The 14,673-nt window shown below is 42.4% G+C and overlaps 1 protein-coding gene across 1 annotated transcript in view; it reads left to right on the top strand.

Moving 5' to 3' along the window:
* Positions 1 to 7,608: 7,608 nt before the first annotated feature.
* The window catches only part of LOC139691038 (LIM/homeobox protein Lhx9-like), a gene marked incomplete at its 5' end in the record, with an annotated part of 42,538 nt that continues 35,473 nt past the window's right edge, over positions 7,609 to 14,673 (top strand). The window contains 2 exons of the mRNA XM_071588758.1: positions 7,609 to 7,642; positions 7,904 to 8,105. Coding sequence (XP_071444859.1) covers positions 7,609 to 7,642; positions 7,904 to 8,105 — 236 coding nt within the window. The remainder of the gene's footprint in view (positions 7,643 to 7,903; positions 8,106 to 14,673) is intronic.

Below are 14,673 nucleotides of genomic sequence, written 5' to 3'. Positions count from 1 at the left end.
CGTCATCGTCGCGGGTTATCGGCGATCCAGGTGGATTGGTTCGCGGCCGCTCTCATCCCATCCATCCCCCGTTCTCACTTCAATCCTTCGCATTTCACGGAACTGACGTCTTCCATTACCTGCTAATCGTAAATCATCCTCGGTAATTTTTTACCCTCCACGTTCCTACAATTACGGCCTTGAGTAAAACGGAGTGCCTCTGGATGTTTCCAATTATTTCTCCTCTCCCTTTAGTGTCTTCCATCGGCTTTCCTCTTCACTCACTTTCTGAAGTACTTCGACATTTATTACTCCGTCAGTGCATCTTGTTTCCATCAGTATTCCGTGTTGATCCATTTCCATCGCTTTAGTTCTTACCTCCTCCGCTGCTCCAATCGCCCCCAGATTCATGGAGGAGTAATCCACGGATCCATCAGTGGAGACGTCAACTCCTTGCCTACGTATTTTGAACTCTCCCCTTAGACTAGTGATATAAAATCCCTAAGAATTTGTTTTTTTTTTATGAGTAGGAATCTTCGCCGACATACTTCTGCCCCCTATCTCCACCTTTCACCTCTCGTGCGTTCCCGTTAAACTTGGTGCCAAACTGTGACATTTGGATTGATCTGAAGCCAAGTGAAGTACTTCTCTTTGGCGATCGAGGCAAATAGGCTCATTGCCTGGAGCGTGATACCGGGTGGTGGCCCTGAACGGGAAGAAATCTCACTCCACACCTTGGCGATGCCTAGTTTATGACAGATTTATTGAATTTATAAACTATCACTTTTGAGGAGCAGATTCAATGCGAGGCTTTTTTATTGTGGAACAGGAATATTTACAGACGTCTCCCACAAATATTATGGTCATTATACATCCACCATGCAAGTATTTTGAGCATTACTCATTTTTTTTCAATTTGAGTGGAAATCACCCAGTGTTCAATTATTTGATATGGGTGAGTCACTAACACTTCCTTCTACATTTTGGGAAAGGCGCTATCTGTGCCTCGCCCCTCGTATTAGTCCTCGAGGCTCTCTCCGGTGTCCGCCAGTGGAAATGAGTGTTCCATAATGGTGTGTAATTTGAAAATAAGTATAAAATATGATTATGTAAATATTGGAATGTGGTTCAATTTTATGAGGCAAGCAAATCTTATGGTGTAACTTCCAAAAAAATGAATTTTACGGTCAGCACCATCGAGCTCTAAGTAGTGCTTGCGTAATAAATTCCCATTGAAATGATTGCGCCAACACTGTCATAGACATTAATGTTAATAAAAGTACCAATATTATAGGATTGTATTTATATTATGGATTACGCTCCTCTGAAACAACTCGATTGACTCAGAATTAATTTTAATTCTTAGCTATCGTGTTTGTTATAATTTACAACCTATTGTTAATTGAACTTTAATGCTGATGTTATGAATCTAAATATAACGTATTGTTCAATGACTTGACCAATCATTAAAAAAATATTGACACCACCAATCATAAGAAAATATAAAATTAAAAAAATAAATAAAATAAGACTTCCATTTAAAAGCCAAAACAAAGTATGTATATCGTAATTTTGGAAATTGTTCTAGGTAAGAAGATACCACCGTCGTCTATCGTTCCCCATATCGTAAAAATACACTGTAATTGCTTAAATATTGAGAGAGTTAGTAATAATAATTAATTGCAAGTAAACTTAATAATTCCCAAGCAGTGTGATAGTTTAATGTATTGGGAAATTGTTTATGAAGATTTCACTTCATTCGCAATAAGAGTTCACTCTTTTTCAATAAAGTAGTGTATTATGAATTTTTGAATCAAAATTAAGTAACGGATTTGCTTTGTGGTGAAGAGAATCTAACATGCAATTAAGACCTCTTTAATTTTACAGTGAAGAATAATTAGACCTAGGGATAACTTTAAAAAATGTCCATTGTTTGTTATTTTAATATTTGTTCCCAATACGACACATGAGCGAATTGAGTAGCTTCAGGCGTCATCTAGTGGAAGTCGAACATAATGAATAACTGATCGTAGCACTTGATAAAATATTTATTTTACGACCGGGTTTCGATGTATTACATCATAATCAGGTTACCTGATGATGATGTAATAATAACATTTGACCTGATTATGATGTAATGCATCGAAACCCGGTCGTAAAATAAAAATTTTATCAAGTGGAAAAGTGCTACGATCAGTTATTAATTACGACATATGTGCAAACTGAAGGCGTTTAGAGTCCTTATTTTTTGTAAGCTGTGGTTATATGCTGACTATTTCTGATTGCGAAATCATTTTCGAAGAGAAAATTTAAAAATCAATTAAACTCAATTTACTCAACTGTTAAAGCAGTCATTTTTTTAATGGGTTCAAAGGTGTTCAACGTGTATTCCTAATATATAGTATAAAAAATGTAAAACCATGCAATACGTTTCTAAAGGTGGCAGCATTGTGAATATTAGCTAAAAAATATTAATGCTCTCTTTAAAGAATGTTTTCCCTCTTCATTACTGTTTTGCACTTAATTTTGTACGATAGTTTATCCCTGAAAATGTATGTAATTTTGGGACTGTACTTTAATGGGACTGTAACTTTGGGACTGTATGTAATTTTGGGACTGTTATTAATAATGAAGGTTTCCTCGACTGAGATATTCGCGAAGTGGCAATCTAAAGCTTTCATTTTTTAAGGGAGTACTTCATTGCGTATAAGGATGTTGAAATTAATAAGCTTTTACTATTTTTATAAATATTATACTAGCGTATGTATGCAGATGATCTCCGAGCCCATGGCACCCATCCATTTGCAGTAATCCGCGAAACCCTCCGTTTTTTCTGCCTTGAACTAATCAAACACTGTGTACTTTCTTTTCATTCAGAAGTATAATTTCTCTTTTATAATGTAGCCTCAAAGATATTGGAGCCCAGCCAAAAGAATATATATTTTTAGGAGCACTATATCCATCTTTGGACTGCAGCCACACCAGGTGATTACATAAAACTGTGAGTACACTGTTTTTAGTTAATTACGCAAAAGCGCATAAAAACTTATCTCTTATTTTATTGTATATCAGATATTTTAACAGCCGTTTATATAATTACTATGCGATTTTCCGAACTCAAATGTCGTTTGAATGTCCGTCCATAGCTATATTTTGCTCTTTCATTTAAATTACTATTCACATCCGTGAGACTTTCTCAAAATATATGTAATTAAACATACATAAATATAGGATAAATCGATAATTCCGGCTGACTCCGGTGACGACAGGGGAACGTTCTCGCCTGCTAGCCCAGATGTCGCGGTTCGATTACTGACTAGGTGGGTTTTTCTCCATTTAGAGCTTGAGTTTTCGTAATTGTTATATCATTGTTAAAATTCCGATGTAAAAGCCAAAGTGATGTTTTCGGATTAATGTGAAATGAAATTTTAGAAAGTAAAGAAAATCCGAAGGTCGGTTTGGCAGGCGATGGTAGAGATTGCAGATCATACATATAATCTACATTCTCTACCATACCGACGTTTGGGTTTTCTTTATTTTCTAAAATTTTATTTCACATTTATATACGATGTATATATATATATATATATATATATATATATATATATATATATATATACTATATATATATATATATATATATATATATATATGTATATATAAATATATATGCATGGGTCGCGGTACTCCAGTGGGTAGAGCGTTGGACTGCTGACCGGAGGGTCCCGGGTTTGATTCCCGGGAAAGGTACTCTGGGCACCTGCAGCTCCACCCCAAGCTATGTGATTTTTCGGGTACCAGATCTTCCTGGGAAACCATTACCGGCAGAGGGAAAGGAGCTGGCCGCCCTACCCTGATGTGTGAATTTCTTAATGCCCGGCTTAATACTGGGGGAACTCTACCATCACCTACTAAACCGACCTTCGGGTTGATTACTGCGTTTATGTTTATATATATATTAAATTATGTATATATATATTATTTTGTTTATTTATATAGTCCGGTCTCGTGAATGATAATTATTTATTAATAAGGTTGACATCAAGTGTTTTTAAAGTTTTATTTTCCCTCCCTTAAATGTAATCGAAGATGAGTTTCATTCGTTTATGCAGTAACTTGGTTTGTTCTAGACCTCCATCCCCACTAATCCCGTCTTCTTCGTGCGTACTTCGTCCTCACTCCTGTCATTATATATTCCGCGCACACATCTCACTCGCGTCTTCCTACCGTCCGCTTCCCCTCGAGCGGTTGGTGTCCTCTGGCAATCATCTAAAATCAAATTCGACAATTTTCATTGACTTTATAGGATCGAAGAACAATTTAAACGCGATGATAATGGCATTGGCTCAACTAATTCGCAGGGCGAAAGTGCCCTCGAGCAAGGCTGCTTCGAAGGGCATGAGTGCACTCTATTCGCTCTCAGCTTCGGGTGACTTCATGGATTTTTATGACACCAAGAGAAAGATAAAGAGAGGGAGGGGGAGGGAGTAAGAGAGAGAACTAGAGCAGGCACGCTTCTGCGTTACACTTCCACGAGGATTCGAGTGCCCTGAGGGCGTGTGAGAGGAAGCGAATGGGAGGCGAGGGGAAGGAGGAAAATTTGACAACAATGGGTAGAATCCAGTTCCCCAGTCCCCTCAAATCTGACAGAACCAAACCATGATCTTCTTCATGGTTAACAGTGACGTCGTGGATTTTCGTGGCGACATCATGCCCTTCCTCTAATGAGAGATTACTGGATATTAGTTTGGATGCCATAATTTGCCTTGATTCCAATGATAAAATCAATACTTAGTGACTTTGACTTCGTGAAATTCTGACTCTACTCAAGGATTAACATATCAAACTTGGTGACAAACTTCCGCCACCGGCTTCGTTGTTCTCACATTCTTCACAGGAAATGAGATAATTACGCCAAATCTATTTTACGCCAATTTCATAATAGTAAGACACCGAAATCACCATAGAAATATTAAATGCATTTAATTTACAAGTTAGGACAAGACTTAACGTTGCATAGATATAAGGTATATTCGTAAATGCATGTGCATGTATATATTAGTTGACAGTATATGACTTTGTATACGAGTAAGTTATCAAGGTTTTTGCATGAATATATAGTATACGACTTTTTGGGTGTAGATCGAAATTGGATATGTGGGTATTGCATGCGTTTTTATTCTCTTTTACGGGTGGTGGAACTAACATCCCCCGCCACACACCCTTGCGGTAGCTTGTAGGGTACTGTGTAGATGTAGAACTCTCGATGATGGTGCGGATATGGCGGCATCGGTCCAAGTTTCTTAAAAGAATGGAACGTCACCTCAGAACCCTTGGATAGTTTTGGGGGAAGGCGGAGTAGCGTGGAGGGGAGTCCACGGAAGTTGACTTAGCAGGACAAAAACTCCTTGCTCAGCACCGGCAAAAGGAAAACGCGCCACGGAAGGCCGCCACGTGCATGATGGCGTTCGTATATGACGTCACGGGGGAGTAATACGAAGTCGGCAATCAGCTGTGGAGCAAATTACGTCCAAAAATATCATTTTAAAAATAAATCCCACCCTCAGCATCGTTTTTCTGGGGTTTCCTGCTTGCACCGCCGCTAATACGAGCGATAAATGATTATAATTGTAATTCGCAAGTCCGATCGTCCCGAGCGTCCACACCTTCGTTGAGGGAGTAAGGGAGCCGTCCCCCTGAGCACACCCTCTCCACCCTCTACCCCACGTCCTTCCTCCTGCCATTGCTACACCACTAGCGCCGAGTTAGGGACACCATTGTGTTCCCCTTAGTTTGATCGTGTTATTTTGCCTTCCCCCTTTATTTTCTATTTGTTTCCTTCTTTTGACAGAAGGCTTAATTCCCTACTATTTCCGTTATAGCCAACGGCAATAGACCTTCTAGTGTTTTGTCCACTTCATAGTCCCTAGATTTGGCATTAATTCTCTGTAATACCTGAGTGAACGAGTGTGTGTGTGTGTGAATGCGTGTGAGTCCATGTGTGAATTATTTATTCATCCGAAGTCGGTCCATGGCGCCTGGATTAATTTCCTCGAAAACCTATTCGGCCTCTTTCTATTAAAGACATATGGTGTAGAAGTAGTCCAGAGTCAGTCCCTGACGTTGGGAACATCTCTCCTTAAACCACTTTGGGCTAACCAGGGTGACTTAGTGTGTATTTTTAAGTTCTCCCAGGTATTAGAATTAATTTCCTCGCCAACAAATTCGGGAAATCCCTGTGTAAATGTGAGCGTCTTACAATTTTGGATTAGTGTCTAATTACTGGCGAGACATCAACTTTCCCCGTAATTCACCACGCCAATCTTCATATTTCCCTCCTTTTTCCTTTTGCAGTGGTGTAAAAAACCCTTTAAGGCTTCAAGAAAAGTCCGTAAGAAGTTAATTTCTCCCCTTTGCTATAGTCTAATAGACCAGGGAGTTTTTGATTGCCCACAAGCACACTAACCACCACTACATTCCTTTGCCTCATCTAACGGGACAAAACGTGACGCCCTTTACTACATTAAATCCGTCTCCATTTCCGCATACACTCTGTCTCCCTTCAGTCCGACCTTTCAATTTCCACTCCCTTCCTCTACTGTTTTACATTCTCCCCCCTGAATCACCGTCTTCATCTTTTCCCATATCAAAATGTTCACAAATATTTTTTTTAGGAGACATTCCTACAAAAGCTTCTTGTCATGTTTAGTTTTTCGAATATCAGACGAGCTCGTCACAATGAAGTTCTGTCCCTGACTTTCCCCAACTATCTTTAGGAGGCTAGCTGGAAGGTGTCACCGGGAATTTTAAGGTACCATGGGTATTCAATTACCGTCATTGCTTTTCGCTTTTCTTATCGCAGGAAAACCGAATGGCAGAGGTAGGCGTGAGTCTGCAAGGGTGATGTGAATTTTCCCCTCTCCTGCTGGGTGAATACGGGACAGGGCGCGTGTGGTACAGAATTACATTTGACTTGGTCAGACCCCCGGAATTACTTCGCCTACCGCGGTCAGGGTCTCATTCTAATGCCTCTTGCCCAAAACGGCGACCGGTGCTAATCGCGTGCGTACGTTTGCGTTCCCCGGCGTGCGTTTCCGCCGAGTCCACGAGCGATGTCCCGCGTCCGTGATCTACGCGCTGCATCTAGAATGACGGAGGGACTGAGAGTGCTCTGAGAGGACGACGCCGAACCTCCGAGCGCCCTCCCCCCAGCCGCCGACGCCCTCCGTGCATGAAATTCCCCCGCGGCCTGGCGTGGGAATCAAAGTGCACGTGTAAGTGCGGCGAGGGGCGAGCGGGCGGGTGTCGTCCCCCTCCCCGCGAACGGCGAACCACGGCGGGGAAGCGACGCCGTCGGCGGCGGGGAAGTGGTGAGAGGGAGGCTCCGCCACGCCCCCACCTCCTCCCCCTCGTTTTGGGGCGCTTCCCCGCTCGGCCGCCAGGGTGCAGCCCCTGTCCCTCCCTCGTCCGGGCGGAAGGGTGGGAGAGGGATTTGGGGAGGGGGGGGTGTGTATGTGTTCCAACACTGGTGGGGGTGGCTGTATTGCGGATCGAATCCTCGCCGTCACCAAGGGGTGAGTGAGTGAGTGAGTGGGTGGGTGGGGGGGACGCCACCCCCCTTCTTACTCTCCCCCTCCCCCTTCACCCCCTCCTACCCCCCCTCGCGCCACCCTGGGGATGCTCAAGCATCGTCGCCCCAATGGGGGCATGGGGCCCACGGATGGAGCTCCTGCTTCGGCGGCGTGCGCGGGTCCGGGGCCGGGCCGTGGCCAGGGAGGAGGGGGCGGGCAGGCGTGCAGGGGGCAGCCGCCGCCCCACGGGGGCCGCGTGGTGGTGCCGGAGGCGGCGGCGGCGGGAGGCGGGGGCCACCACCTGGGGCCGCCTCCTCCGAGTTCCTCGGCCACCATGGGCGGGCCGGACTCCGCGACGGCGGCCGACGACGCCTCGGGCGCCGCATGCTGCTTCGGGTGCGGCGGGCGCATCTGCGACCGCTTCTATCTGCTCGCCGTCGACCGCCAGTGGCACTCGGGCTGCCTGAAGTGCTGCGAGTGCAAGCTGCCGCTCCACTCCGAGCTGACGTGCTTCGCTCGCGGCGGGAACATATACTGCAAGGAGGACTACTACAGGTCAGTCAGGCCGGCCCTTCGCCGCGAGGGACCGAGCGCCGGTTGCCGAAGGGGCCCGACCCGGCCCGGCCCTGCCCTTACCCGTGCCGCCAGTGTGTGGTTACATTCATGCCGCGCGAGGATATCGTAGTGAAGGATTGACTCGAAGGAGTTCGTTTGTTGAGGGATCGTAGCGACGAAGTTGTCGCGTGGCTCCGCTGAGGTGGTGCGACGCCTTTTGTTATATTCGCTGGTGTTCTGTCCCGTGAAGGGTCCTTAAATGTTCTTGCTGTGCCGTTTCACCCCCCACCCGAGCCATTCCCATCGCTCCCCCATCCCCTCGGTGTCCTTTGCACGCCACCGATCTACGTCCAGATCCAGAAATATTTTCCCTCCTCTCCATTATCGTTTCCGTTCCGCCTTCCCTTCCCTTCTGCCGCCTAGGTGACAACATATTCGTCCGTTTTCGGTTCTGCCAGAGTCCAGTTCCGCATCTCCATACGGAAAGAATTTCTCCATTTTCACTCACTCTGTATTCAACACTTTCACCTATCCTAATAAACCCATCCGCCAAGTCTGTTTTTCCTCCCATATCCCGAACGCTTCTAAGGTGCTCAACTACTTGGAAGGTAATCAGGGCACTGTTGGAATTAGACAGGGGAGAAAACCGATGGAGGAATTTAAAGAATGCCTTCCGTAATAAATTAATCACGACTGCCGGGTTGTCAACGTCTCACCCGATAGAGTACGTGTACGCATGTTTGTGCGATGCTTTCTCGAGTTAATGGGAATGAATATTTGCCACCAAAGGGTTTTTTGTGAACGCTTTAAAGTGAGAGGTAATGAGTGCGAATTTGCCATCGCGCCTGATCGAACCTCCTCGAGCAATTAAATTGGAAAGATATCTAGAGAAATTTGTAGAGGATATGTAAGGTTCTTCTTCCCAGTGGACCAACCTCCATAGATTATTGAATGCGAAGGTGAATTGGAGGTGAATTTTTGAGTGCGTAGTTCTCCCGGATTAAAAGGAAGTTGAATGAGCGAAGGTTGACAGGGGGAGGGAGGTCAGATGAGAAATAACCTTCCGGTCGAAAATGAAGGTGGGCGGAAGATAAAAGTGTGGTGGAGAGGCGAGAAGGGAACGAGCAATGAATAGGACAGAACGGAGTGGACCAATCTGAGGGCAACGATGTCGTGAGATGGGTGCCATCATTTGTCCACGATGGACGCGGATTTCATAAATTCTATTGACGGTGACATTCGTGAAGTTTTGACTAAAGAAATTACATCAACCACGATCACGTTCACGGGTCCTTCCAAGTCAATATAGTGAGGGATATCGATGAGAGGTAGCTGAAAATTAACCAACATCGAATAAAATAAGCAAGTATTTGTGGTGCTATGCTCATTGATGAGATCGAATTGAGGGGTTTCTCTTCATGAAGGATATACTGTGGAATTATACAATCACTTTTTATTCCAATTAATCAATTTTAATGTGTTGCACGTCTTCTCTGTAGCGAGAGGAAGAGCTGGACACGTTGCGGACATATTGCATTGAACGAAGCGGTCCTTTAGGATACCAAAATACTACAAAAGTAAGAATATGTTGCCTAGAGTATAAAGCCCTGAGGCCGGAGGCGGTTGAGAGGAAATGAGTGCGAGGCCGGAAGGTATGTGCATGGTGGTTGACGTGATATAAAAAATTAAGGCAATTTGTGGCAGTTTCGTCTTAAAAAAAACTGTGCTGCTAAACTTGCGGGATTCGGAATATCACTTCTGCTGCTTCACACATTGATGTATGCATTAATACTGCTTAACTATTGCTACACCCGTGTGAATACTTCTGTTGAGATTGAAATGCTTTCCATACTTTCGTGATTTTGAGGGGGCGTGTTTATAATTTCTTTCAAGACAAATTTTAGTCGCTACTGCACGTGATTAGCGATCAATTAAATATTGTTTTTTATTCGCTGCAAAATCTACTGCGTTTCCTGTTCACCGTCTCTTGAACACGCGGCCGCAAAAACATATAATGGATGAGTCGCCTTTGGATTCCAGTTCTGTAATAATTACTTTGCTCTAAAGCACTACATGTCTACTCGTTGAAACTTCATTGCAGAGATGGAATATTTAACCCTGGTGAGCAATGACCTGGCTCGTGCAAAATACGTTTTCCTTCTTTGTTTTGGTAGATTAGTGCGTGCATTACTGTGGTGTATTAATATGGGCGTTGTTCTGTTGATACTTAAGTGGATGGCGATATCATTTTCATTTGCTCCTACAGACACGCCTTTAATCAACAATTTTCCTGTCTCATTTGAATTTTATTTTCACTCTTTCATGGCCAAAATGAACTCACACTTTGGAATATCTTTAAATTTTCATTTATACTCTTTCGTTCAATTTTCAAACGTACATAGAAATTGGTACTTTTCTGTTACAAGGGAATTTCGTAACCGTAATTCTTCAGGTAAATTTACCTGAAGATATTACGGTGTAACGAAACCTAGGTCGTAATAAAAATACTTTATGTAGATGAGCAAAGTGTCTTCTTTCATCATGAAGGATTTTCACCATGTTACACCTGAAACTGTGCTATTTATTAAGAAAAATTCTAGCGTCAAGCATTTATACATTTCCGGTTAAATTTCAATTAGAATACACATTATCTTAGTTCTCCATCCTACGGGAATGCGTGTCATATTTTGGACTGAAAATTGGAATTTTGAGGCAATATCTGATTATGTACTCAAACCATTTAAAGTCTGTAGATGTCAATTTATTTTCATCAGAATTTTGATTAGTGAGTGCGCGTTAGTGGTCGTGCTTGGCAGAGGCCTCCCAAAATATTTGCACGGGCGAGACAGTATTTCTATTGCTAGCTAGACACTGATTGCTAAGCCTGATGATGCCAAATGGTCCCGGTGTGAGAGTCTGTGTCTCCGCTTGCTCAGCAGACTTGAGAAATGGAGACGTTTAATATTTTTACTTGACACATTGATTCTTTTACTTGGAATTGATGATATTGCTTTGAAATATTGGTAATTCCGTTTCAGATGTCCCTAGTCGTGGCAAATATCAATAATAAATCGTTTTTATCATCAAGGACATCGTCACCAGAACGGAACCCGATTAATTGCTTCAGTGCCATAGACCTATAGCCATTAGAATGTTTTCATAAAAAATAATGCTAGGAAAGAATTTTCAAAAAGAAAATAATATTCGTTAAATCCTAGAACAGCAATAAAATTTGTTCCCAGTGCGCCATGTTGTGAGTACTGAAAGACCCTGAGTAATTTGATAATTTTTTTTCGTATTGAATTAAAAAATAAATGATGGCCGTGTTAATGAAATAAGAGTTTGTTTATTGGAGAGATGAAGGGACAGGCTGTGAAAGTGAATGGGTGTATCGTATGTGGTTGAAGAGAAACTAGAGCAGGGATGACGAACCTTTTGGTGATTGAGTGCCAACGTTTATGTACATGATAAGGGTATAGTTGTACCTCGCGTGCCAGCCCATCGAATGATCACCGTGGAATTGCCCGTAGCACCCTCTCAGCTCTGCGTGACAAAGTTATTGCTCTGCGTGCCACTTCGGCAGCGCGTGTCATAGGTTCGCCACCCCCGGACTAGACTCCCAAGGTGATGGAGAGTCTCAGGAATAGAGAAGCATGAGTGAACAAGTGTATGACTGCCACTGAGGAGAAAGAATATACGTAGAGAAGGATTTTGTGGAAGGAGTTAAGTTTGAATTTTATCAACTCCTAAAGGGAGCGGCGTTAAGGATGCCTATCATAGATTATACTTGTATATGGAATAATATAGGACCAGTCTTGAAAATTCGCAATACAGTGCGCGCGGTGGTCGTAGCCACTGGTATTTCATTCGACTTCCCACCTTGAAGACAGGTGTGTGGTAAGTATACGGATGGAGAAGTGTTTTCTTTGCCCGTCGCCCGAGGGGCGCGATGACTCTCGGGGCGCCTAACAGTCCAGTTTGTGGCGCCGCTATTAATTCCTCTGCAAGGGATTTTCTCATTCCTCGACAATTCCTTGCAGAGGAATTAATAACGGAGGAGCTCGAATAATTCTACTTCTTTCTATCGTGCATGACGCAGAAAATGTTATACACCTTATAGATTCCCTTGGGGTGCAATGTACTTGAATAATTCCTGCATGTGTACTTTCCGAAAAGACATTTAGAGGGCACCCTGAAAGCCACCGCTAGGGTGTATGTTAGGGGGTAATTTCACACACCAGGCATACAGTATCAAAAATTAAATTTGTTGCTTAAATTCTTTCTGCCGATAGAGGTATCATTATTCGATCGCTGGAAATAATTTGACAAATTCATTCAAATTCACATCTGTATGCAATTGTAAAATACGTTTCCACGCATGCGGGACGAAAAATGGAGAACGAAAATAGGTTGAATAATATTAGACAATGCACTAGCCTTCTTAGAACTTGAGTATGTTTTAATTCAATTGTTTTAAGTTTAATGCATTCATTCATTCATCGCAAAAAGAGATCTGCTTCTAATATGAGATTCACTCTGATATTCATCCTGTCTATATAAGAAAGATATTCACGCTGTCCAGCCGTGGGTGGATCAATGGAAGTCCAAGAAGAATAACTTCTCCCAACAACTGTCTCTCTCCTCCCTTAGCATGTCTGTAATTTCTTCGTTTGTTTTTCTTTACCTTTATTTCACTTTTTTCATCCTATTCTGAACTCAGATCTTAAAATCTTTTGACCTGCGCTTATCCTCGTGCCACAACGACCAAGTTTCCGAGTCGTAACAGGCCACTACATAACATACAAAGTAAAGTACTTTATTGACATTGTTAATTAGATTTCCTATTATCATATCTCTCCACTTCGTAAAACTTCTTTTGACTATCTAAATTGTCATTTTAATACCATTAGTGAAATTATCACCTTCTTCTACGTAATTAAGTTCTACCTGCTTAAGTTCATCCCACAATTTTAATGCTTTCCTAGTCAGGATTGCTAAATTATTTTCCTCATTTTCTTTTCCTTAGAGCCCTTTTGAACGAATTATCCATGACAGTGGTCATCTGAATTTTGGTCACCGATATCTCACTCCAAACTAAGCCTTTACGGCACGTAACGTAAGAATATCCAAGTTCATAAGAGGGAGTCAGTTTCTTCCTCTGCCCCAAATGTCAGTTTCCCGGTAAGATTTAAAAGTTATTAATCACACCTAAAATCTAAATGATACGATTGCAGGTGGGAATGTCATCATAGTCATCACCAGAGTTTTGAAACCTAATCTGCCATCTGGGCTGTCCCGCCATCTACTCAGTAATAAACCCTGTGGTTGGTTTTATACGTGAGGATGGAGCTCATCTCATACTATGTCCAATATGACGGTTATGATTGATGCATCATTCGTAAGGGAGCAATTTCCTTTCCCTGCAGGAGGAAATCTGTATTTATCTTCCAAAACCTTGTTCTCTCTTATCGTGTCGTGGCAGTAAATCGTTCAAGAGGGAATTCCGAAACCTTTCCCGTTCATCAATTCAACATTTTCTTATCCTCCATTCTATGGTCCGTCCTTCCGATTTAGGACGAGGCTTGTACAATTTCCCCAAAATCCCGAGTCACGCCATTTATTATATTTTTTTAATTATTTAATTTATTAATTACAGGACGACTTCTGCAAAATTGATATCCTGCAAAATCTAATAACATATCATCGTTAGTAATAGCCTGGCACAACAGTATGTACATTGCTACAACCTGAACGGGAAAATGAAAAGTAGAGCATTCGAAGCAAATTGCAGTCATTTTTTATGGTATCCTGAAATCGAAGGAAAAGTATACACAAGTAGATGCTGCTATTTTAAGATTTGAAGAGAGCCTTCGACAAGCTCTCGTTAGAAACTGATACCAAACAAAGATATTATGGTATTAACGAGAAAGTATTTAATTGGATTAGAGACTTCTTACCCAACGATAAAAAAAGCAGTCGTTGATGGATTGAGTACATTAAAGGCAGACGTAACTTTAGGAGTGGAGCGAGGAATTGCTTAGGTCCCCTCCTCTTTTATAACATATTAACGACCGAAGCTTCCAAGTTTGTAGCAATCTTAGATTATTTCCGGGTAACACCGTGATGTTAAGAGACGTAAGGCCAACGGCAGATAGCGTGTTAATATCTAACTATTTAGATAGGTGTATAAAATAAGGTTTGAAATGAAATATCAGAAAATGTACAATACTGATTTCGTGGGATAAGATAAACATGACGTAAATTACAAAACTGATGGGATCCGGTTGAACATTTTAGAACAGGTCAAATTCTTGGTAGCAATAGTAATATTAAATCTTTCCTAGGATACACAAAACAGTAAAATATAAGGGTTGGCCTTAAAGAAGCTAGATTTCATGAGGGGTGTCGTAGGAAAATGCAATGAAAATATGAGACCAGACTCCAGAGTCCTTGAGCGTTCTCCTCCTCGCCAGCAGGCTGCTGCATCCTAGAAGATGCAAGCAATGTGTGCAGACGAGGATAATTCTCTACTCTCGCCATTTCGAAATTTATTCTCAGCCTGAGAGAA

The sequence above is a fragment of the Hetaerina americana genome, unplaced genomic scaffold, assembly GCF_022747635.1.
Source record: "Hetaerina americana unplaced genomic scaffold, ioHetAmer1.1.p SCAF_3, whole genome shotgun sequence".
NCBI lineage: Eukaryota > Metazoa > Arthropoda > Insecta > Odonata > Calopterygidae > Hetaerina > Hetaerina americana.
Note: the sequence above shows the minus strand (reverse complement) of the source record. Positions and strands in the feature narration are given on the sequence as shown.